The 27,428-nt window shown below is 33.8% G+C and overlaps 1 protein-coding gene across 13 annotated transcripts in view; it reads right to left on the minus strand.

The window, feature by feature from the left end:
- LOC121370530 (trithorax group protein osa-like) overlaps positions 1 to 27,428 on the minus strand; it is an 80,593-nt gene that overhangs the window by 38,236 nt on the left and 14,929 nt on the right. For 12 of the 13 annotated variants that reach the window (XM_041495827.1, XM_041495823.1, XM_041495821.1 and 9 more), the window contains exons 3-4: positions 26,779 to 27,024; positions 25,577 to 25,633 (exon numbers count right to left, since the gene is read on the minus strand). In XM_041495827.1, coding sequence (XP_041351761.1) covers positions 25,577 to 25,633; positions 26,779 to 27,024 — 303 coding nt within the window. Of the gene's footprint in view, positions 1 to 3,714; positions 3,828 to 25,576; positions 25,634 to 26,778; positions 27,025 to 27,428 lie in introns of those variants that run through there. The other variant, XM_041495831.1, reaches the window with a different exon arrangement.

Consider the following 27,428-nt stretch of genomic DNA (forward strand, 5'->3'; position numbering starts at 1 on the left):
GAGTGTGGTGGGGAGCGCAAGTGATCACTTGCCTTTCCTGGTGAAAACTGGGCCGCTGCCCCATATAGGTTACCGTTAAAACTGGGCCGCGGCCCCATATAGGTTACCATTAAAACTGGGCCGCTGCCCCATATAGGTTACCGTTAAAACCACTGATCCTACTTTCAAAATTACGTACCTTTGATGTTTCGATAAGAATTAACACAAGGGCAATTTATGAAAGTAAATATGTAATGTAATGGTTAAAAATCTGTAACAGCCTAAAATAGTTTACCCGTACACTGATTATTTTACTTCACTTAGAATCCTTACTTTTAATTTCTGCTATTTTAGATTCCTGTGACCTTTACATGCACACGTCTCCTTGAGCAGGTGTCGATTCATATTACAACTGTGTTACATCACCTTTATTAATTAAGGTAGCAAACTCATCAGTGATTATCACATGTCACTGAATGTATCAGGGCTCAAAATTAGCCAGTTTGCTTTTACACAAATTACATGTCTGAAACTAGATTTGTTTTCTGTTCGAAATAAATGCTTTTAACATAATTAATGAAGCTAAAAACATTTTGTAAACTATATAGATACACGGCTGTATTAATCTTTTATTTAGCAAACATTTATTCTACAGAGATACTCCAAATAACTGCAATCTTTTTCTTATATAGTGACCTTTTTTCAGTGTATGAAGTAATACACACCTAATACCGTATTTTCCCATGTATTATGCGCACAGATGTATAATGCCCACCCCACACTTTGAACGTTTATTCCAAGAAAAAAAACATGAACCACAAAATCGACAGTGAATGCAAAATGTACCGCTTTCCCCAGTCACCAAAATTAACGAAAAGCGAAAGAAGCGATATATTCAAGAAACCAAGAAACAAAACTTAAGTTAGGTATTTAACTTAAGTACGTAGACTACATGTCACATTAAACAAAGGCTAGTACTTGCGTACTTATATGTCACAGACTCACACGTGCATAAATCAAAACAAAGTTATATACCCCATACACTGCAAATGACTAATAAATATACGAAAACAAAAATATAGCATATTACATTTCGTTCTCGTGGCTAACGTGAATGCACGAGATTTCTAAATTTATAATAGTGTGGTATATTGCCGGAAATGGCCGAATTAAATCTCATGGAAATTAAAAATATTTACGGTCCAGTTTTTGTCATTTTTGTGCACTTTTTGGCGAGGTATGGATAATTTTGTAGATTTATTTTGCATTTATTACAACCATCACAAGTGAAAAACGATTTTTAAGAGGGTTTTGGCCTTTCGTTGTAATGAACACTGTCAATAACCTGTAAAGTACCGTAAACTACCGATCAGCGATTTTTCATGGGTGATCGCTGGACATTTTTAAAAGATATTTTTTCTATTGCTATGTATAGTGCACAACCCATTTTTAACCTGTATTTTCTGGAGAAAAAAAGTGTGCATAATACACGGGAAAATACGGTAACCTGAATGGTGAATGTTATTTAGCAAACAAAATATCACATTCAGTTTATTCCAAAACAATACTTTTTCATAAGAATAAACATAAAATATGTGTTGAAGACAAATGTTCTGTTGCTAACACTGTACAAAGCAGCAGATTTACATGAGTTTCCTACTAAGAAACAGTAAGCAGACGGCAAGAGAGGAGGTATTTGTGTTCACACTGTGCCTGGTAACAAATAAACCAGCTTTACAACTAGGAAAGTGGCCACACATTTAACAAGTAATCCCACAGAGAACATATCCTTAAAATATATTTTGTTTTAACATTTAACACAAATTCTTTTTTAATTTTAATAGTGGTTGGGCATGTGGGGTTTCAAACCATGATTAAGGATCATCTTTTTTATTTTACATTTAACAAGTAATCCCAGAAATAATATATCCTTAAAATACATTTTGTTTTAACATTTAATACAAAATCTGTTTGAATTTTAATAGTGGCTGGGCATGTAGGGTTTCCCCCCCTTGTTATATTTTCTTATAAACAAAAGGTTGTTACTATTTTTGTTTCTTTACTGGAACAAAGATTCATGTTTTATGATAGCTAAATCTAAAACCAATATTAGCTGGAAAATATTTTGGTAACATAATAATAGCTAACATCCACTAATTGTAATCAAATCAAGTAAGTTTAAATACATTAAACAAAATTAATCAGAAATCTTACATTTCACTTAACACATTTCAAAAACAGTTCATTGCCCTTACAAACAGCTTAGATAATCGAAAGTTACTTACTCTCCTTATTCATTCACCCAGTGAACTATTTATTAAATACTTACTTATGTATCACATGGTATTGATCTGTTTATCCACACACAAACACATTGTCATTACCTATAGGTCATGCTTTACGGGGAAATCAGTGACTAAGACAGAAAGGTGAAGCCACAAGTCGCTATATAATTATTTGCTTTTGTCATTCAGCTATGACGCATTAATCGGATTAATAACATAATTATAAACTATCAGGAAAACGCTGTTGACAAATTAATTTTGGTGCAGTGTGTCAAACATGCTTTTAGATAATTAATCCTTTATATGTCTTTTGTGGGAGGGGGTTCATTTGTTTTATCTGAGCTTTATAGTAATAAAAATTATCTTTAATAGTCTGAGCAAAAGATGTTTTAAAAAGAATAAAACAGGAAAGGGAAATCCATTTTTGTTTCTTCTTTTTTTTTCACAGTTAGACACAGATTTACATATTTTTAAATACATCAATATATATTTATAATATGAAGTAACTCACAGAGAGAGAGAAGACAGAGACAGAAACAGACGAGAGACGAGAGACGAGAGACAGAGACAGAAGGGGAGCTATTTTTACACCCAGCGTAACTGTTGTAAAAATCTAAATAAATAACATAATAAAACCAATGAAAAGTTTAATGACACCCCAGCACAAAAATACACATCGGCTGTTGGGCGTTAAACAATAGTAATTAAAAGCAATTGTGTTATTTTACAAATAATTTCTTAGTAAAACATTAACATATAAAGTGAACAAGATAAACAAAACAACAGACAACCCATGTGTATCTACATCAGACTTCTCCTATACCAAGCCGCATGCTTTTCCAACACACAAACAAGATCCAACCTGGCCTCCTTGGTTAGTTGTGACTTGTACTCCCCAGCAAAGCCTAATGCATATTCAACAGCCAGTAATATCCATCAATGTTGACTCAACACCTATTTAACATCTAACACAAGTTAATGACCTCATTTATATGAAGCTGGCAAGACAAACACTTCCGTCTGGGGGCTACTTCTATCCTGTCTTTCCATTCCTCCGACTAACAAAGACAGCCTGTCTGACCGCTCACTCACTCAGCAACAAAGCAAAAGGTCATGCACTGAGACACACGTTCAATATTCAATCAACTACAAGGTCCAATCTCCATCTAAGACAATTATCACAAAACTACCTGCTAGTCAACAAACAAAAAAAGTCAGATTTTTATTTGTCAAGCCTCCGAGAGCCCCCAGTAGATCCAGGTATTAAAAATATGTCCCTCACAAAATTTGTACATAGCTGGCCAACAAGCTGCCTGGTTGGGCTGAATTTACCACACAGCTTTGTTCCCACATGACTATTCAACCTGTTACAACGGAGAGAAAACAAAAAGTTCAATTTTCTTTCTTTTCTCCTTCCTCCATTATCTAAGCTTTTTTCTGTTGTACTTACTTTTGAACAGTCAGTATGATCCCTAATGCTGAAAACTATCTCTTTCTATGGGATGAGCCAAGACCCGCCAGCCAAGCCAACATAATACAGCCAAAAATATCAACTCGAGACAGGCAGCTTGGAGAGTCAGGCTATACCATGTGAAAACAACCCCCAACACACTTGAACGATTTCTTCATTTACCTTTTTTTCCAAGTGAAATTTTCACCCAGTCATCCCCAAGCAGTATTTCTTATCCTTCAGAACAAACCTTACACAGACCACAGCCGAGGAAAAAGTTGCTAATTGGAAGCAGCAGCCTGTTACCGCCTCTTATCAAATAGACTGGTCCAATTTACATTCTATCCTCCCTGAATAAGCTATAGGCGACAATACATGAGGCCCATTTATCAAGCCGTGTCACCCAAAGCAAGGTTATAAACTGCATACAAGTCACAACTGGCTACACTGGTTTGTTTGTGCCCAGATATGGGCTGTTTATTAAACAAAACAGAAAAAAAACAATAATGAGGAGTACATATGGCTTGGTTATACTAATGTGGAAAAATTAAATGTTATTTCATGTAGTCTTTCATAATTGTATTTGAATTCTGCCAGACCTTATTATTGTTTCAAGTTCCATTTCAGTGATTCCCATAATGGTTTATTTATAAGGCAACCATATTTGCATAAAGTAGTCCCATCCTCTGTGTTAATACACAGACAAAAGGCCAGCTAACCCATGTCCATATACTACTACTGTGTAACTCTAGTTTCATTACGGCCTTATCAGTGGGGTCTTTTTGTGCATAAGTATATTTGTGTACAGTCTTCCCAGCATTAGATGCCAGTCTAACGGTGTACCCAAGCATAAAAACACGGTCCTACATTGTGCCAGCGTACATACATTGTGAACTCCACTGGTTCTGTAGCCTGTTTTCAGTGTGTGACTGTAATCTATAGCCAGGGCGAAAATCAATACTGGCTTAGAGCAAGCAAGCCTTATCACAGTGGGCTGAAAGTTGGTGGGGCCCAAACAGGGTTCTGGAAAACCACTTCAGAATGCAGTAAAATAACATGTTTATTATTAATGATTTTAACACACAACTTCTAACATGTAACTGGTAATGTTTGTCAATTACAAATTCTGCAATACACACAAAAAATATGTATATTATTATTTGTTAACTTAATTATATTGTTTAAAACAGCAAAACACTACCCCAGTTAAACCTTAAATTATTAATATTTAATACAGTAATGGCAAAAACATTTCTGAATAGCAAATTCTGATAATTACACGAGTAATAATACTTTAATAACTTTTTAAAATAAATGTTATTTTGTTCATAGAGCTGTTTTTAACACTGAAAGACTTTCCATCTGAAAATTGTATTAGAATACAAAATAAAATATTACTAAATCACAAAAGAATTATAATTATCTCAAATGATCCCTTTATAAATATTCATAACATTTTGTTCATTCATTTACATTAAGTTATACATAAAATGCTTATTAGTAATTCAAAGTAAAATGTATCACATGGAAGTCAACTTCTATTGTTTTTGTTTTTTTTCAAATATATTAGTAAATAATTTTTTTAAAAATAAAATCACCGTTCCTCCTCATAACTGAACAAAATGAAAATGAATCTCTCTCAACTTCTTAAAACAAAATACTTCCCCAAACCCCTACTCTTTCGTTTTTTAAATGTTCAAATAGTTCAGATAAATGATCAATTATTATTATTATTTTTGGTGGGATCCTAGTAAAAGTTTACTTTTTTTTTTAAAGAAAAGAAAATGAAACTAAATCAATTATGAAAGAAATCCATAAAATAATACAACTGTCTAATTGTGTGGCTGTTTTAATGCACACCACTTGTTTAACTAAGTAGTGAGCAATGGCCAAGAACTTAATATTAGACAGTGAATTTATTTATTTTTCTAAAAAAGAATGTGCAACTGCTCAGTCAAAACAAGAAATGATTTATAACACCTCAGCACATTGTTTATTAAGCAGATAGTAAGATTCCTAGCACTGGTGTAGGAAGTGGGGGCATGTCCCCCATCCCCCTTTTTTTAGCAGCAGCGATGGCTTTTATATATTTTTACATGTATATAAGTATGTGTGTGTACCCCCCCCCCCCCCCCCCCCCCACACACACTTTTTGGAAGGAATGGAAGGAAATGTTTTATTTAACGACGCACTTGACACATTTTATTTACGGTTACATGGCGTCGGATATATGGTTAAGGACCACACAGATATTGAGGGAGGAAACCCGCTGTTGCCACTTCATGGGCTACTCTTTTCAATTAGCAGCAAGGGATCTTTTATATGCACCATCCCAGACAGGATAGTACATACCACAGCCTTTGTTACACCAGTTGTAGAGCATTGGCTGTAAAGAGAAATAGCCCAATGGACCCACCAACGGGGATCAATCCTAGACCAACTGCGCATCAAGTGAATGCTTTACCACTGGACTACGTCCCACCCCTCCCATTTTTTGGCACCTTTCTATGCCCGTGCCTAATTTACAGAATAAGAGAAGAAATCTGCCATTACTGTAACACAGCTACTTTTATTATCAATTAGCATCAACTTATTTTTTATAATATTATAGATATTTTCTAAATGACAGAACAGCACAAACATTAACCATGGTGTATTCGTTAAATTAGGGTTGTGAAGGAATTAGATGGTCTAAATTTGATCCACAGAGTAATGAAACAGTTAAGATTTTATTTTCACAATACTTGAATCAAATGAACATTAGTCTTTATGCAGTCATGGAAAATAATCTTTTATATGCATTTCCCCAATATACAGGACAGTACATACCATGGCTTTTGAAATATCAGTCATGTGGTAGTGTTTTGAATGGCAAAATGAGTTGATTGATCTCAGGCAAACATTCTACATCTAAGCTACATTTTGTTCCTCTTTACAACAGCAGTTCAATAATTATTGAAAATATTATGATCCCCATTAATAGGAAGCTAGATAATAAAGTCCCTACTATAAAAGTTTTAGAAGCTATTTGTAGCAGTATTAAATATTTTATAAAATATAAAGTAAATTTTATTCAGAACAAAGCTACAATAGAGCAATTTTGGTCTGCCAATTGGATTTTTTTTTATGTATTTCAAGTACAGTAGAATCTTGTTGGGTCGAATACACCGCAGCACACGAACCAAAAACAAAGTCCCGAGTTACACTTACACCATTGTTAACTGAATGGTTAGGTCAAACTACCTGATGGGTCAAACACTTTCTCGAGCACTGACAGGGTTCCAGCCAACGGGATTCAACTGTACAATAATTATACTTAGTAGTTTTTATTTTATTGATTATTAGTTTATTGTACTATTTTGTTTACTTACGATAAAACATGCTAACGGACATACATGCAATACTGTTTAAGGATTGGCATTTTGACGATATTTCTATGGATCTTCAATCCAAATATTTTAATTCTATTTTTAAAGTTTTATTGATGGTGGATATAAATCAATAGTATATTTAAAAATAAAAAAAATAAAAAATAAAAATATCATCCATGATAGTATTCTGATTGCTTTGCCTGCTAACCAAACAATGTACTTTTATTATGATTAAACCAAATGGATTCTCAAAAGTAATCACTGCTGCCTACTAACAAACAATAGTCTTACCATTTATGCTGAAAGTAGGTTTCTTCTCTCGTACCATACGTTAAAATTAACATATATACGACAAAGCTAGTGATTACTGGCAAATTTGATTGTTAGGAAAGAACCAGAAATAGAAATGCTGTGAAGGGGAATACAAATATTTCATTACAAAACAGTAATACTAACATTTTTTTTTTTTTAAATGAAAATAAAATAAAATGTAAAAACAAAATTAAGATCAGTAATGATTAAGGACACTTTTACATATAAACGTAAATATATTTCTGAAAGAATTATGCTTCGACATATAACATGCGTGTGATGGTAAATATGCCTGTTAAAACTGTTTTACTTTTAACAGTGCTAAATACAAATTCCTACTAATATGTGGCTGGGAGTAAAGTCCAGCTTGCTCTGCACAACTTGGACTCGTTCATCATGATGACATGTACCAGGAACTCATTAATGGACTATTCCTAATCTTCATTTGATATTACATGAGAAAGGTTGTTGTTTTTTGTTTATAAACTTACACTGTAATATTTTAAACTGTTTTACTATGTTAAACAGTTTTATAGATAGGTTCTTTGTTGTTTTGTCACCTCTGAAACATCTGCAGGTAGTTTTGTTTTAATAAAAAAATCAACAACCGTAAGACAATCTTTATACAGAAAACCCCCTGAAAACTGAACCCTCAATAAACCAGAATTCCCTTTAAAGCAGACATTTGCCAGTCCTTTTTTAAAATGATTAGTATCAGTACAAAACCTGTTTGTCTTACACACATATGACTACATACAATTACAATGCTTAAACACCTGTGTTTAAGAGATAAAAAAGGCTGCACAAATTTGGCACATTTAAAAACCGGATACACCTTAAAACGGGACTTTTTAGTTCGTCCCTTTCATTGTATATTTAAATATTCTTATAAAGGACTATTCACAATTATCAAGTTTCATTTGTACATAAAACTCTACACTATGGTGGGTGCTTATAAGCTTTGAAAACATCAAGAAAGACAAATTGATAAAAATATTATTTATAAAATCACTTTTATGGGTGGAAAAAGAACAGTTTGTAGGCTTGCGAAAATTATCATCATTGTGAACAACTCTAAATAAAATAACCATATAGCCATCATTTTTGTTTTTAAACTAAACATATTGTTTTTATTTTAAAAAAACAAACAACTACCACATGATGAATTTAAATGGCCAACATTTTTAGTTAAAAAAATTAATTAAAATTCTACATTAAATGATAGGTACCTATTTATAATATTAATATTAATGTACATGTGCATGAATTACAACTGTTATCAGGTATATTCCAAACGTTGCTATAGTAATGTAACATTAATACACATACAGCATTCTGGACAAATACTGAATATGTAGTTATGCAGATTTGGTTTGGTTTTGATGTATTAAAAACCTTTTCAGCATAACACTTGTGGCCTGATGAAGGAAACTAAAATTTGTTTTATTTCCTTCTAAAATACTTGTAATACCTGAATATTAAAATTCTTGTTTTCATAACCTCAAAAAAGTAAGACAAAGTACTGTTCAACATCAACGTCAACATGGATCCTGCATTAGTTTTGTAAAATAAATCTATCATTGTTATTACTAAAAATCTTTTGAGTGGAAAAAACAAAAACAAACATTCCTTTTAAAAAATGTATAAGCACCTCAAACGGGCCCCATGATAAAGAGAAGCTTGTACCAGATGCATAGGGGAGGCTTCCAAAGCGCTACATGTGTTCAGGCTATAAATAGAGTGCATTTCAGTGCTAACAAAGAAGCCTATTCAATCAGGAGGGAATTCCATCAAGAGGAAAAATCCTCAACAGTGACGCAGAATCAAATAGAAAACCCATGTTTTGATAATCATTCACTCTAGTTGGAAAAAAAAAATGTTTATTGTTTATTTCTCACTATTATAATCAGCCCACAGAACAATGGATAAACAACAAAATTAAACAAAGAAAAATCACTCAAGCATTTCTGTAACCATACAATCTTTATCTTTTAAAGAATATTATGAAATATATAATAGATACATCAACATATATGTTTAATTCAATGGGTAATATAGGTAAAACTTTTGCTCACAATATTGTTAACAAAAAAAAAATCATTAATAATTAAAACAAAATTATTTTCTTAACTTTTTCCAAATTCTGAATTTAGTGTTGGATTTCTGAATCATTCTAGAATATAACCTTAAATGCACAAAAATACCAAACTAAATTCTGATTTTATGCATTTGATTCAATTCAGGCATGTTTTGCAGAATTTACTACCTTTGTGCAACAGTAAGGAAACTAAACCGAAAATCTATCTAAATAAAAATAAATTTAAAACCCCCCCAAAAACAAATACAATTGAAGACCATGTGGTTCATTATTCACTATATTAATATAAATCTCAATGCATTAGTAACGTTTGATATACAGTATATTTCACATTTTAAAACATATCATGGATATCGAGTGTGTATTCTTCAATGCATCTTAAGAGTGCCATTTGATCAACTATTTGAAATTCCCTCAGAATTTTTCTTTATTTTCCATACACCTCTATAAATTATAACGAAATGAAGAGATTAATAAAAAAGTTACTACCACAATTTTTTGTGGTGATGCTTAAATATCGATCATGCTCAAAAAGGAAAAAATGTGTTACACAAGTAAAAAAGCAGACGGAATATTATTTAACAAAGCCAATTGTTTGTTATAAGACTTCAAAACACAGATACATTCTTTTTTTAATTCATCCTAATTACATCTTCTTTTTTTCAGAAATACTTTTTTCATCACCTAATCTCGTGGGGTTTTTCTTTCTTTTTGGAGGGTGAAATGAACGGTCTACTGCTAAAATGAAGAGCTAGTTGCAGCAAATAAACATTTTAATGAAAGGATTGATTGTTTAATGAAAGGATTGATTGTTTAATGAAAGAACTGCACAGATTAAAATTAGGGCAGGATGTAGACTAGTGGTAAAGCCCTCACTTGATGCACGGTCGATCTAGGATCTATCCCCGTCGGTGGGCCCATTGGGCTAGTTCTCATTCTAGCCAGTGCACCACAACTAGTATATCAAAGGCTGTGGTATGTGCTATCCTGTTTGTTTATCATGTAGCTGGTGTCCTCTCTTAAGACTATATGTTAAAATCACCAAATGTTTGACATGTATATAATACATCAATGTGCTCTAGTGGTGTCATAAAAAAAAAACCCAGTTAACTTTAGTTTAAATCTGTAAACATTTCAGTCCTTCACGTTTGTAAATGTAAATAATCCCATCTTATATGTAATAATAACAACATAAGGATATATTAAATACTAGCATTGGCTGGGGTTAAACCACCAGTGCAGTTACCATATTTTAAGTAGACAATTAAAAAAATTACTCCTGAGATCAAGGTATGTCTTGGCTTGCAAGCATGATCACACACTTCAGATGTGAAGGACTGCTATTTAAAAAGTGTTTGTTTTGTTTAATGACACCACTAGAGCACACTGATTTATTTATAAATCATCGGCTATGGAATGTCAAGCATTTGGTAATTCTGACATAATCTCAAGAGGATAACTGCTAAAAAGAATTCCATTAGTAGCAAGGGATCTTTTATATGCACCATCCCACAGAAAGGATAGCACATACCACCACCTATGATATTCCAATCGTGGTGCATTGGTTGGAACGAGAAATAACCCAATGGGCCCACCGACGCGGATCTGCTATTTGGTATTTAAGATGGATAAATGCATACGTGGTGAGAGAAAGAGGAAACGCACTGCCACCACAGGTTACTCCCTCAGAAAAAGCAGCAAGGAATAATTTATATGTACTTTCCCTTAGTTTGAACCACAGTATCTGACATACCAGTCATGGGACACTGGTTGGGGTAGGGGGGGAAATTTGAATCATCACAACTTAAGTAAACACTTCCCTATTGTTACATATCACCCTTTAGTGGATGGCAATAACAAAATTAGTTTTTTAACTCATGCCTTGGGGCAGGATGTAACCCAGTGGAAAAGTGCTTGCCTAATGGATGGTCGGGTCTAGCATTGATCAAGGTTGGTGTGGCCATTGGGCTATTTTTCGTTCCAGTCGGTGCTCCACAACTGATGTAACAAAGGCCAGTGTATGTAGTATACCGTCTATAAAAGATCCCTTGCTGCTAATCAAAAAGTCACAGTAGGTCGAACGGCTTACCGACGGCAATTATGAGCCACCCTATGGCAGGTTTTTTTAAATACGACTTTTGCAGGAAATAAATATAACTGAAAGGTTATTTTGCTGCATGTAGACATATTTCAAGTGTATAAATGTTAAATATTGGCAGATAATATACAGCAGGTAAATGAATACATTTTGCCATTGTTGAGGAGCTTTACTGGCGGAACAAAAGTGCCGTCGGTGATATACCCTGCCTACAGCAATTTATATATCAACCAATGCAACTGCCATCTGTGCCATCTTTAAATTCGAGCCCTGCCTTCTCATACATTCTCCATTACTTACTTTTTTAAAAACATGTTCTGTTTAACTATTGCATGTTCATTGTGCATATACATTTGTTGTTTTTGCAATGCATTAATTATTTTTAAAAATATATTTAAACATGTATTAAGCAATATTTTCCCCTTATGTCATTATGACAAGGGAGATAAATCATGACAAATTAGTTACACAGGCAAATTTGATCCGACAGTGTGACCCAGGGACCATCCATGAAATATGTACAATACAGACGGGGTTGGGCGTGTGTGTGTGTGTGGTCTTTCAGTGTGATTCTGGCATTATCTGTGGGGAGAGAGAGGGGGTTAGTGACAAAGAGTACATACATCAAAATTAACGCTTTTTGTATTGGTGTAAAGCTTTATAGTATGTAATCCAAACTCATAACTGTATTCTATGTACTTTTAGAGTAGAAGATTGATTTACACCTGTACTTTGAGGGTGGGTGGGGAGAGAGGAGTTGTAATGATTAAATGTACAAAAGGTGTATATGGCTTCTTTGTCTCTTAAATCCTAGATCTATATTTTATATATATATATATATATATATGTATATATATATATATATATATATATATATATATATATATATATATATATATATATATATATATATATATATATATATATATATATATATATATATATATATATTTAAAATATAGATCAGGGTTTCTGCCAGAGGGTAAAATGGGTTAAATTAAACAAAATTTAAAATACGTCATTTATTGATAACAAGAGAACCATGGGACTAAACTAATGAATGAATGAATGAAATGTTTAACAATATATTTGGGCCTAAACAGTCACCTCAGTTAATTGTTGATCCCATCTACCAGACGCATGGAATAGGACACCATATCCTGGTGGTGGGGATGCGGTGCCAAGTGTCAGAATGACCAAATTTTAAATTGTTTTCCATGGGTCAAGGAAGCTTCCCACCAAACTATCAGTAAACTTCACCTCTCTCCGTAGAAAAGAACAATATTTAAAAGGTTCAACTAGTTCCTAAATTTCACAGCATTTTTTTCCTTCTTCCAATGAGCTAAATGAATAAATTTAAATTAGGATGAGCCAAACTAATAATACATTTTTAAATATTATTTTCTGATAAATGATCAAGTATATGTTCATCTTGCAAGGCCAGCTTTTGACAAGAATCATCAGTCAAGGATATTAAATAATGCAGTGAGATGACATACTGCTTTAACACTTAACAGGAGTTGAGCATTTTCTAGTTCAGTCGTAATACATTTTTCTTTGTTTAAGCTTACAATTCAGGAAATATAAATAAGAAGTTGAATTGTGCAAACAAATTTTACATAATAACATTCATTTACTAAAAAGCAAATTAATGTGTTGCTGCGTTTGACTAGAAAACAACCAACTTCGTTACGCATACAAGAAAAAAAACCTGACAATTATCTCAGGATACAGCAAAATGCTTATTTATGGCTGGATTAGTTACGGTTTGTTTTGTTTAACAACACCACTACAGCACATTGATTTATTAATCATCAGCTATTGGATGTCAAACGGTTAATTTGACAGTCATAGAGAGGAAACCCACTACGTTTTTCCATTAGTAGCAAGGGATCTTTTATATGCACCATCCCACAGACAGAATAGCACATACCATGGCCTTTGATGTACCAGTCGTGGTGCATTGGCTGGAACGAGAAATAGCTCAATGGGCCCATCGACGGGGATCGATCCAAGACCGACCATGCATTAGGCATGCGTTTTACTACTAGGCTACATCCCTCCCCAGCTGGATTGAGTAGTATGTAAGGAAAACAAGTTAAAAGTTTGCTTTCTTTAATGATACCATTAATTTATTAGCGGCAAAGAATCTTTTATATGCACATACCACAGCTTTCAGTATTAGTCGTGGAGAATGGGTCCACTAAGGGGATTCGATAATACAACTCAAGTGCCCCAGATGACTAAACTAGATCCTCACCAAGGTTCGTTGCAGGAAGTATATTATTATTAAAACAAAATTTTACAAGTTCAAAGATTGATACACAATATAAACAGAATCTCGTAATAATAAACTCTTACCTTTATTAATTTGTTAAAAACGAAATGTTAGTTCTGGATACGTTGGCTCAGTCAAAAACACACTAATATTTTTAACAAAAATAAGAAACCCCTTTTTATTATTATTCATTTCCTGCTGGTTCCAAGGTGAAGGGAAATGAATTCTAAGATATCAAATAAAATATAGAAATTCAATACAACAGACAGCTTAGAAGAAAAATATATATTACATTTAATTCTGTATCACTTCAGATGATGCATTCATTTTTAAATTAACAGCATATTATACAGTGTTGAAAAATTATCAAGTAAAAAACGTTTCAAAAGAATGAGTCTCTCTTCCTTGCCCTCAAAAAATAAATGTTTATGCCCAAGTCACAGACCCTAGTTTCACCCTGCGAAAATGAGACAAGTTTGATTAATCTACAAACCTGTAACTCGTATGGATAAAGTTACAATAGAGTGAAACAATTGTCTGTGATGTTGAAATAATGAAATGCCCTTTAAAATAAAAAATATTAACACTCATCAATATTACCTTTCAGATGTATGCGAGTTTTTAAAATTATGAAAGATGCATTCTGTAGTAACAGAAACCACTAGGATGATCAGAAGCAAAGTCCACAAGTGACAGTAACAAAAGTTATTGTTAATTTCTCTAACTACAAGAATTCCCTAGAATGAAACTGATTCAGTGAATAAATAATCAAGTTGTGATGTAACATTCAGTGTGTAATGTAGTTCAAAAATAATTTTTAAAAAAAATAATAAAGTTTTAACTTTCAGGTAACCCATTTAGTTTTCTTGTGATGCATAACAACCATGTGAAGGATGGAAGGAATGTTTAATTTAACAATGCACAAAACACATTTTAATTACAGTTTTATGGTGTTATCCATATTAACCATGTAAATGAAGTTCTTAAGTTTAATGTGGAAACTAGACTTGTACAAGCGACGCACAAACAAAACAAACATTCTTGTAATTCTCAAGATACCTGGCACAGGTACAGTAGAAGGAAGGAAATGTTTTATTTAACGACGGACTCAACACATTTTATTTACGGTTATATGGCGTGTCGTCGGACATATGGTTAAGGACTACACAGATATTGAGAGAGGAGCCTTTGTTACACCAGTTGTGGAGCACTGGCTGGAACAAGAAATAGACCAATGGGCCCACCTGGTTCGATCACGCATCAGGCGAGAGCTATACCACTGAGCTACGTCCCGTCTCAGGTATAATAGACACACATTTATATAAAGAAAGAAGTAGTTTAAGTATCTAATGTTAACTTTTGGATAGAAAACCATCTTGGCTTCTTCACAGGGCACACGGCATGGAAGTGAAAAAGAGATTCCGACAGAATTTAATCCTGTGGCTTGCTTAAAAACAAACCACCATATAGAAGTTGTTTCAAGTAGTGTGATTCACTTCTGGGTTTTTTTGTCATTCATTAAATGAGGTTTTTAGAATACATAATTGGTCATTGAAAGAAGTCTCTGTATGAATTGATAAATATATCAACATTTCGTGTTCAGGGGTCAATCTTAGTGGTAGCCCAGGGTGTTTAGGCTATTAATTTTTCGCTCTGACTACCAGATGTCTAAACACGGAGTCGGCCGAGCTACTAGATTTCTGTTTGCACATTCAGTTACTCTGCAATCAACAAGACACTTAATTCATCTGTGTCTGAAATTATATCTTTCATGTGCGCACGCTTTCTGCTGCCACAATTCGCTGTAACAGTGTTAATTGCTCTACTAATCTGACCCACAGGTGGCAAGTGTGCAATATGATTCAGTTGCAAGGAGCGCCCCCCCCCCCCCCCCCATACCCCCTGTTGACTGTGGTTGCATTCAATTCCATAGCATCATATCAAAAAAATTCTTTCTAGCAGCGACTTTCCTCTCTCAATTATCTGTGGTCCTTAACCATATAACCATGAATAAAATGTGTTGAGTGTGTCATTAAATAAAACATTTCCTTCCTTCTTTCTGGCAAAAACACTGAACATGAAAAACTGCTTTTTGTGGTCAATTACCTGAGTAGCACTATTCACAGGACCGCTTAATAGGAACCAGGAATTAGTACTCTCTTCTTCTTCTTTTTTTTTGGTGTGTGTGTGTGTGTGTGTGTGTGTGTGTGTGTGTGTGTGTTGTCAAATTAAATCTAGACAAATTACTGACAAGTATTATAGATTTACAACAAATACACAGTAATTGTATGACTCATAGAAAGACTGTCATATCAATTTGTTGTTCTTGTTCCCAAAATTAAAGTGAACACTAAACAAATTGTATGTCTCTGGTCAAATTAGCATCAGATAAATTAATCAGAATCTCAAGTAGATGTCCCATATTTGTCTTCTTGTACTCAGATGAGAATTCCCTAAGAGTACTAAACAACTTCAAATGCTATTAATCACTATAACCCGACTTTTTTTAATGCTCCAATGTACTTGTTTTTACCCAGACACATGTATTTCTGCTAATTAGGCGGAGGTTTTTTTTATAAATGTCTACAAAGTGACATTCTTAAAATGGTGGGTCAGATTACAGCAATATTTGGCGACTAGACTGGATGTGTATACATACAAATCAAAATAATGTTACTTTTCAGCAAATGCTGACAAAACCACATGCTCAACCAACCACATTTGTCTGGAAGCACGAGAGAAAAATATCCAAAAACATTATTCTTACGGCTTTATGATACTTAAGACTTAAGTGTTTAACTTTTTTCCCTAAGTCAGCTATTAATGTTATTGATTTAGAAAAAAAACATCAAATATTTTAATTGTTAGTCTTCAATACCAAGATTAAATTATATTAATGGCTAGAGCAGATATTTAGTTACCAGTCTGTTGTAAAGAACAAGGTTTTACCTGTGGTTTCAACACTAAAAGTAAGTTTCTACAACGATGTTAGGGCTATATTTTCTTATACACCCGTTGGTGAGAACATCATGTGTTATTTTTGATAATACATGGGTTGTTTACACATTTATGTTCGTTAACAATTTCAAGACACAACTGGCTGCTCCTAGGTGACGACCAGGTCACCGCTGCCATACATCCAATGAAAAACTACACAATCGAAATAAGATTACATTGTGACATATAGTTAAGCTGACAATCATGAGTCTGTGACACGCAAGTTAGCTAAGTGCAACAGCTGTAAATACCTTTCAGTCGAAAAAGATGTTAAAATTTGCTTAAAACCTGTTTTTGAGGAATGTAAGAAATAGAATAATACATTTGTGTCCATTAGATATCATTTATCTCACAACTTGTTTAAAAACGTATCAAACTTGCTTTCGCTTGTTAGATACATTTTAAAACTATTTGTGAGATAAATGGTATCTAACGGCCACTTATGTATTATTCTCTGTAGATATTAGGCTTTACTCAAATGCTCTGCAATCAACGAGATATTTGTTTAAATTATTGTTATTAAAAAAATGCTCTTTATCTGTAAACATACTGCCTTACAGTTATTATTTACATCAATGTTGTTAGGTTTTTTCAACATACAAAATGCATCATTCACATACATGGAATGTCAACACTAACAACTGGCTGTTGATTATTGATGGTTTGGGTACTCATTACATTTCTCTAGTCTGTCCCATCCTCATACAAAAATGTTTTTTTGTAAATAATTTTAGTTTGGTTTGATGTAAGAAGAAAATTAAAACTGTTTTAGAAATAACAAAAAAATACAATTTTTGTTTTCAATTTAGAAAACAATATGCTCAGAAATAAATAACTTGAAATAAATAACTTTTATTAAATTCCACCATATGACAAAAGGCATTCTCCGTGGGATGGACAAATGTCCATACATTCATGTAAATAATACAACAGAAAAGTTGAGGATTAACAGGATCTAAATCCGAGGTGCAGTTTTTCTTTTCATGTTACAAAAATTAGCATATTCATAATTCAGAAATATTTTCAGGACAATGTTACATGGGGGAAATGTGTAAGTTCAATTATACTCTCAAGGCAATGTTTTTTAACAAATAATAAATTAAACTCAAAGCACTACCTCTTTAAAGAAATTAATATTTTCGGTACCTTATCCAGGAATGCATGTTTCCTATCTAATTTGAGTTTTATAATATTCAAAATGTTATGTTTCGGTCTAAATTATTAAAACTACTCTACCAGTGTCATTAGCTGTCCCCAGAGATTTTAGAATACGGTGGGCCGAAGCCCGAAGCCAGTGGTTTTTAGATTTGGGTCATTTGTATTTCAGCACAGCACCTTCCACATCTAATTAGTCAGTCTAGGGGTTTTCTCGATGGGATGCAACCCATCTTGTCCCTACAAGCTATGCACCTTAATGAATGGCCTCCTCCTTTACCCCTCATAGCCATTCCATCCTCACCTACCTGTACTTCATTAACACCTATATGATACAGAGTACATTATATTATTACCGTTTATCATAGAACCTAACAATGTACACCAACAAATGAATTACAACATGGTAAATAATGATAATTATCTCATCTTCCTATGTGACTACTTAATATTTACACTATTTATTGAAAGCCTAGTAATATGATGCTACATGAAAGTCTGCAATGAATTATATATGGACTAATGTAAAGCTAATTATAAAATTGGAAGAAAAATAAATCATGTTATATTTGCATTTGCTGGTGTAGTCTAAATAATTGGTTCACTAGACAATACACCCATATAAACCAGTGTTTTATTGCAGAAGGAGCTCAATTTGAAAGTAGATAAGTCACTTGAATACAATTACACACTCAATTGTAAGGAAATAAGCAAATAAAAATGTAGACAATTTCCTTTTTTCCAAAAAAGGAGATTTGTCAAAAAAGGTGGAAATAAAGGAGATCTAGCAGAATCATGAAACAAAGGAGATTCTTTGAAATAAAGAAGACGTGGACACACTGAAATAGTCTGATCCTCTCTTCTTTCCTTCTTTCTCTTATTAATTTTTCAACTGTCATTCTAAAATGCTTCAAATTATGTAAATATTCGACCAAGCAGTCAATTCCTTTATTTTTGGCTTGTTAACTTTTTATTTTATTTTTTAAATTCTATTAACTTTTTCACTAATTACTACTTTCAAAATTCTACCCCCCCCCCCCCCCCCCACCCCACCCGTAGTTCTCTCCCAGATCCAATCACTGACAAAGTCCGAGATTGTGCCCAGGTGAGAAGTGCTTGAACTTTAATTCGATATAGGCATGTTAATATGTTATCCAATCCAATCCAGATTCGGGCCACTAAAAATCATGTGTAAGTGAATTAAAATTTCTTTTTTTAGAACCAGTCTCCGTTACAGTGTTTAAATCATGAAAGAAATGACACCTCAGCACGAATTGTTGCAGCTATTTTAGTGTCTAACGTATAGTTATTTCATTACTTGGTGTAGAGAATGAGACAGGAAACCTGCTACAACCAGAAAGACAACAACAATCGAAAAGCAGAAAAAACATCCTTTATATGCACTTTTATACTGACAGAACAGCATATACTACAGCCCCTCTCTCTTTTTTTAGTGATAACTCACAGACTACAGTCAACAGAGGGTGATCCATGACCCACTACCAGGTGCAATATTGCCGGTATAACACTATCCTATGAGATTGAAATTCTGCTATGGTGATTACAAATTTACAGAACACTTGTCTTTTGGCAAGTAGATTATTTTGTCATACCTGTGGCTGGCATTATAACATAATTTCATTGTAGAGTATCGGTCAAGATGCAGGCTGCAAAATGACCGGGTTCGCATCGCAAAAAGCGATGCAAAATCTTGCGATCGCGATGCAATATTGTAACAATGACTAGCAGTTTGTGATGCATGTTTTTTGTAACCAAATTGATATTTGAATTGAGATCGCAGGATAAGAACGCACTTAGGGGCGTCGATTTTCCGTGATCGCAGCCAAGGTAACTGATTCGCCAATGATAAACATTTTAAAAATTTATCTCAGTGTACAACCTTCTTGCGTGTGTTAGTATTTCAAATAAAAAATACTGTGGGAATACGCGGAGGATGTTTGACGTTTTAACAAGAACAGTGACGTAACGTACTAGTTGCTACGTCATCGTGGTAACCTAATTTGCAAGCAGCTATGACCTTGTACACTGAACTTGTAGCCTACCGTGCACGCAAATATATTATGTTCATGAATTAAATATACCGCGAAAATTGCGAACATGCTGATAGCTTCGCGAATTTAATTACGCGTTAACTTATTTCCGATTTAGCTTTGAATAATGCCTATAGATACAAAACACATAGCGCATCGAAAGCACTTTAGTGACACTCGGGGCTATGCATGATCGTCAAATTACCTGCCACGTGGTTTTATACTACAAGTGACACTCGGGGCTATGCATGATCGTCAAATTACCTGCCACGTGGTTTTATACTACAAGTGACACTCGGTGCTATGCATGATCGTCAAATTACCTGCCACGTGGTTTTATACTACAAGTGACACTCGGGGCTATGCATGATCTGCGTTCAGCAATAGCCAGTAGTCAAAATGTCTGATCATTATTTTGACCGGTTGTTGAAGTGGTCGTTCGGTTTAACTTGTTACGTAAAAAACAGTCTGGCAAACATTAGCGACAAACGGCTGGCTGAACTCACGTCTGGTATCTCGTGTCTATGAGATTTCAGTTTGTTGTTTTTACACTGATTATTCTTATATTCGATACATACTTGTGGCTTTCGTTATTTGTAAACCTGAATGCAACCTATGAATACTACTAATAAATAGTATTTGGTCTAGTTTGTGATTTTTCAAGTTCTCTGCATCATGTATTATCAGACATACATGCGGACAAGACTAACAGCACGCGGACCGCATGGCGAGAATGTCTCGAGTATAATTATATCGTACGTAAAACTGTCATTGAAAGGAGTTCAGTTGATATTGGTCGTTTTTATTTTATTATTGGCAAAAACTATCGTGAAAATATAAAATGAAAGCTTGATCGCGAATTATTTTAGCCGCAAAAATGTTTGCGTATACATACGGTATTATTGACTAATTAACAGCTTGGTGTTTTTAATTTTGGATTGCCTCGGCAAATAATGTTCCGGTAAAATACGTACATATCTCGCTTAAGAATTGTCAATTTTCATAACAAAAATGAACACCGAATACGTTGGAATGATCAGCCAAATGAGGAATTTTTCTCGGGCTTCAATTGCACTTTGGATCAGACATACAAATCAACTCAGGAAAGACTAAAAAATCACTTTGAACAAGTTACATGACCAAGCTGCTTAGCATAACCATTGACAAATATTATTCAGAAATATGTTGTACTATAAAAATTAAACCCTGACATTTCTATGCTATTTTCTGTATAGCCAAAAAAAATACAAAGTGAGATTCTCTGGGTGTGTGTGTGGAGGGGGAGGGGGGAGGCAACTGACCTCCGGAGGATACGGCCTTGTAAACAAGTGACAGTGATGACCCTTCACATGTACTGTTCTGTACTTGTTTTATTTTGGGGTAAGCAGCCAACAATACAGATACATGTATAAGAAATATGCAATTTTATTGAAAAGAATGTGTTTTATTCATGTTTACTCATTTTATTAAAGTGCTAATCAAATTCCAATAGTTGCTAATCAATTCTCCATCCAGTAGGAAAAACTGCTAATCAAAATTTTAAAAACAAATTGCACCCTGACTGATGACACATGTATTGACTTTCAAAACTATAAGTATAAACTTCTGCGTTTCGGGCAGTGTTTGCGAAATTATGCATACGGCCAAGTAAAAAAAATTGTTTGGTTCCTGTTACATGCCAAAAACAAATAGGGTATAGGTAGGTAGGGAAAACTTCTTCCCCCCCCATTTTCGAGCTAATATTTCTTGAATAGTATAGCAGATTAATATATTAAAAGCTCTATCTTTGTGTTACAGTGCAACTGACAATACATACTCTAATGAGAATCATTAATTATTTTCTATAAAAAAAAAAAAACCATGTCGTAACCTAGTCAAACCACAATCGGTATTAATGTAAACACCACCCAAGTCTAATACTACACGGTAAGGTTATAAACTACGATAACACTAAAATAACACTATAATTTGTTCATTGGAAAAATGTTTTGTTATCAAAGGTCTGATCCACAAAATGGTTACACCCCCTCACAACTACGGCAACAACACTGATCTTCCCGGCCTATTTCATTGCCAGTATTGCAGTAACAAAATGTACATCATGAACACAACGAAGATGTCAATAAAAATTAACAAAATAAGTTAACAAAAAGATCTCCATACTAACTATCCTCATAGCAGAGAGGTCCATAAGGACACGGCACAGTATCTTTGCACTGTTGACAAAGAGGTAAAACAGGTTTGTATTTTTGCTTTTAAAGGTCTGATCCACAACATGGTTACACCCCCTCACAACTACAGCACTGCAGACGCTATTAAATGTGAAAAGAGTTGTCATTTCTTAAGGTTTTGGGTACTACCAGTTCATTTCAAATGCCATGGATATCATCATATTTAATAATAAATACAGGGGTTATTTGTCAAACAAATGCAAAATATTGATAGAGTTGATGTCTAAATATTTAATTTAAGTAATCTTTTCAGCATAATCGGCTATTTTCATGTTTACTCTTTATGTTTAACATTGAATCGTAACTCGGTATTTCTAGAAGTTCGATTACGTTTTAGGGAATTCCCCTACCAAAATAGACTGGAAATTTGTATCATTCTGCTTTTTAACAGTAAACTAGCGTAACATTTTGAAGATTGGATTCACAAGTTCCGAGTAGTTCCGAATGAGTACGAGAACACGTCCGAGAGCATGTGGTGTCAATGGCGTCTTCCATTTACAGAGTAAAATGTCAAAAATGTGCTCATTCAAATCAAATAATATTACACATTTAAATCAATTTCAAATGAAACGACATTCAAGAAATCGGAACACCTCGCCACATTCCGCTACGCTTATATTTCGTGGAAATGTACGAGGAGTTCCGAATGGCTCTCGGAAGCTTTTCATTTGGAACTCTTCGGAAGTAAAATTGTGCGAAGTGTTCCGGGTCTTCTGGTAACGAGATCTTGGACGGACAGATCTCGTGGCATCTCTCTGCAGTTGTTGTTTTAAGAGTCGACGAAAATTAGGATTGACATTAATGGATTATTAAATAAAACAGGTGAAAAAAAAAAAAGGGTGCGGAAAAGGTTAAAAAAAGTTTAGGGTCGGCACCAAAAATTTAGGGACGGTCGGGTAACCGGAACCAAACAATTTTTTTTACTACGCCTAACATCAGATAAGCAAAGTCTCCGAATGAGATATTGAAATTCAAAGTTTTGGCAAATCCAATGATCAAGGTTTTTTGAATGCTTCATTAACAGGGCTAGTTCTGGGCAAGAAGATAATTTCGCAAAATGATCTACTACACTTCAAAAATAGCAGAAACGCTGACACATTCTGTAACATTACATGTACTTTTTCCTCCAAATAAAAATAAAATTTGCGAACTTGGCAAGTGCCAGAACTAGCCCTGATTAACCATCATCAGAACACCTAGACACATCAAAATGTTCTGATTGACAATAAATGCTCAAAACACTTTAAATGTTTTAAATATATCAAATATTTTTTACTTTATGCTGGCCATCAGTTTGCATGCTATATTAAAATAAATTGAAATAATAATTTAAAAAATAATATATTAAACAAAAAACAGACAGATCCTATTCTTTGTAAATCATGTATATTTTATTTCTTGACTTGACAATCGTAATATTTTGTCCTGCAAAAGAACGCTTTCCTTAAAAATAAATAACAGAAAACGGTTTGATCTCTTGAGGAACACGTCTGTCTTTGCAGTGAGCCTATCAGCAATGATGTAATGGATTTTAAATCCATGAAATCTAGGTTGGTGTTTAAATTTCTTCCATTCATTTATATCCATATTAATATTTGATATATTGCCTGGCAAACATTAATCACAAGTTCGCCAGATTTTTATCATTTACTAGCCAACTAGCAAGTAAATATAAAATGCTACTTTGTACCATACATCAAAACTCTGATGAGTACCCTAGATCTACACATATACACACTTAAACAGGGTTCGAAATTCGCCAAAAAATATGGTGAAATACAAATATTAATAGTAACATATCTTATAGCTCTAAAGAAAGTAATATTATTTGGGCGACTAACGCCATTATTTTTTAAATATTTAAGTTGCCCAAACAGGACATTGGTCGCATTTGGCGACCTGGCCACAGGCCATTTCGACCCCTGCTTAAATCATATTATTAAAAATACACAACTTAGCGCATCCAGCAGCTTTGAAGTAGGAACTTAATTCAAATATGATCTTCCACCTCAAGTAGTATTAAATTTTTTATACATTTGAAGCCAAATGTACATGTATGGTGATTATTTCGTAATTCTATATACAGTCGAGCACCATTGTGACAAACTTGTTTGAGTCGATATATCGTTTGTGTCGATATTACTAGCCTGTCCCAGACAAAGCATACATTAACTATCATGTTTTTGTCTTGGTCGAGTCAATATATTTTTGGGTCACAACTTACACTTTAATACTGAAAAATGTGTGTATGTGCAGGCATCGAAATAAATCGAGAACGGTCGTTCAGGTTACCACATGCAAGAAAAGTCGAGCACGGTGTTTCGTTTCCAAAAAACATTTCAACATAACGGTAGTTTTGTTTCTGAACGTAAACCAGGCAATGCATTCCCGGACTTCCGCGTTTCATTTTCTTGTAAGGAATTGCATCTATGTTCACGCGCACTTGTGCAATTCCAAGCAATTATAGTCATTCCGCATTTAAGCAGTGTCCACTAGATAAATTTACTTCCGGATTTTGTTTTCTGGTACAAAATTGTATCAGTGTTCGTTGCAAGCAATATCGGCAATCCGCATTTAAGCAGTGCCCAATATATAAATTTAATCCAGAAATTGTCACGAAAATTACAAGGTGTCCGATCTTCCCCTTCACATCAATGACCAGAGCTGTCGATACCAGAATTAAACTTTTTAGCACTGCAGCTTTGAGGCCACAATCCAAATCGCGACAAACATGATTACTCAACTTTGTAATTTAAGTATTGGATTATTTATTTGTTCTTCTACAAACTAATTGTATTTTCTTATTAAAACTTTTTTCTAAATTCAAATTATGCCAACAGTGTTTTTAATTCCACAATTTGTAGAAAATATAAAAGATGATTAACTTGCTCAGCACGTGCAGTGTTACGACTGACTGATAAAATTATTTTTCATTGCATAACACTTTGCACCAGATAAAATAATGAATGGTATAAATGTATGATCCAATAAAAAATAAATTGAGTAATTTTATATATCATATTTAAATATGTCATTCCTTGTTTGTACATTTTGTTAACATATTTGACTGAATGTTAAGTCGATATATGGTCAACTCAATATTTTTATGTGGTCCACGACAGACACAACAGTGTTCGACTGCATTAATATAAATCCAGTGAAAACAGGACGAACAGGCCAAATTAGTACATAAACCCAGTGATGGCAACATCTTGTAATATTCAAATTTACATTACTGGTAGTATTTTTTGCATTATAATACATTACTTACCATTTTCTCATCATCATCAATAGATTTCTTGCTTGCTTGTTTATGATTTTCTACTAACTGAAAAACCAACAATAACGAGAATAAACAAATAATTAAACATGATATAATTTTTTAAAAACCCTAAAAATGACAACAGTAAATTACAGCCACATGTAACTTAATATCATTGCACTTGCCAGGAAAGGACACAAATCTTTTCTTAATGACAAATTAGCATGTTTAAACTATGGCTAGTTGATGTATAACATATCATTATTTAAAACTGGTCTGGAGAAAGAGGAAACCTGTTACCGCTATTGATGTTCCAATGGCAGGGCTAACTGGGTCAGCAGAATTATCTATTAATTATCTATTAATTTCACCAAATTATCTATCAATTTCACCAAATTATCTATCAATTTCGCCAAATTATCTATCAAATTATCTATCAATTTCACCAAATTATCTATCAAATTATCTATCAATTTCACCAAATTATCTATCAATTTCACCAAATTATCTATCAATTTTGCCAAATTATCTATCAAACTTCAAAAATTGCAGAAACCCAGTTATTTTGTAACAAAATATATGAATTATTGTATGAAATTATTTCACCAAATTAAAATAAAAATTTTCTATTGTTTTTGAAATTCGCAATTGGTGAATTTGGCGAGTGCCAAAGCTAGCCCTGAATGATTGATTATAATAAAAAATTGATCGGTTTCGCTCTAAGGATGTGATGAACGATTATAAACGGCCATAATTAATTGTTTGGGAAAGTATCAACTGTAATTGTTTCTGCAGTTTAGAAACCAGAATTGATGGAAATGTACATAAAGATAAAAGATATTAAATAGTTATCGAAGGTGAAGATAACGATTTGTGGGATCCATCTAGGTGAATGCGACAATAGGTGCACAGTGCTTAAAATAAAAATCTTCTTTTGTTCATTTAACTCTAACCGATTGAGTCATCAAAAGTTGATCAGTTGGTGCATACTGATTATAACCGATGATTGATGATAAATTCCAATTGATTCTGAACACTAGCTACTGCTACATAACAGATTTTGGAATACAATTAGGTTTGTGTGGGGGTTTTTTTGCAGAGCTCACCACTTTGATCTGCCATTTTGTGTATTGGATCCCATCGTAACATGGAACGTTATACCTTCCCAACTAATCTATTACCAGCTTGATCGCTGAAATACTACCACATACTTGAGCATTGACTTGGTCTAAATTCTGTGGGATGGGGGATTGGCTAAGTTGAGCAGCTTGTTGCTGGAGCGCTTGTAGCGGAGAGGTTGGGACAGGGTTCTGGGACTGCAACGACGGCGACGACTGCCCTGGAGGGTGTGGAAGCTGCTGCGTTGGAGGTTGCTGTGACATGAAACCCTGTTGTTGAGGTTGTGATGATGGAGGCATGCCCTGGCCGAAACCCATAGGACCATATTGTGAATGCATCTGAAAAAATAGAAAGCAAGGTAATATACCATCAATTAAATTTATCAAATAGGAGACAAGAAGCTGTCATGGTTGAAGGAAGAAAAAGTTTTAGTTAACGGCACACTCAACACATTTTATTTATGGTTATATGGCATCAGACATATGGTTATGGACCACACAGCTAAGGGGAGCTAAAAGGTTTGAATCAGTCTTAGGGGACTGATGGGGAGCGAGTTATCAACTATTTAATCTTATTTTTCCCCCTCCATTAGCCCTCCTTTAAAAATTATAGACCCTGTCCTTTGAATATAACAGGTAGAAAGCCGATACTTTACTGCATTTTCAGGGAACAAGTTGGTTATCTAAGCTTTCTTGAAGGTGATAGAAACAAATTAATCCCAGTATAAAATTTTCTATCAACC

This window comes from Gigantopelta aegis, chromosome 4 (genome assembly GCF_016097555.1).
Source record: "Gigantopelta aegis isolate Gae_Host chromosome 4, Gae_host_genome, whole genome shotgun sequence".
Taxonomy (NCBI): Eukaryota; Metazoa; Mollusca; class Gastropoda; order Neomphalida; family Peltospiridae; genus Gigantopelta; species Gigantopelta aegis.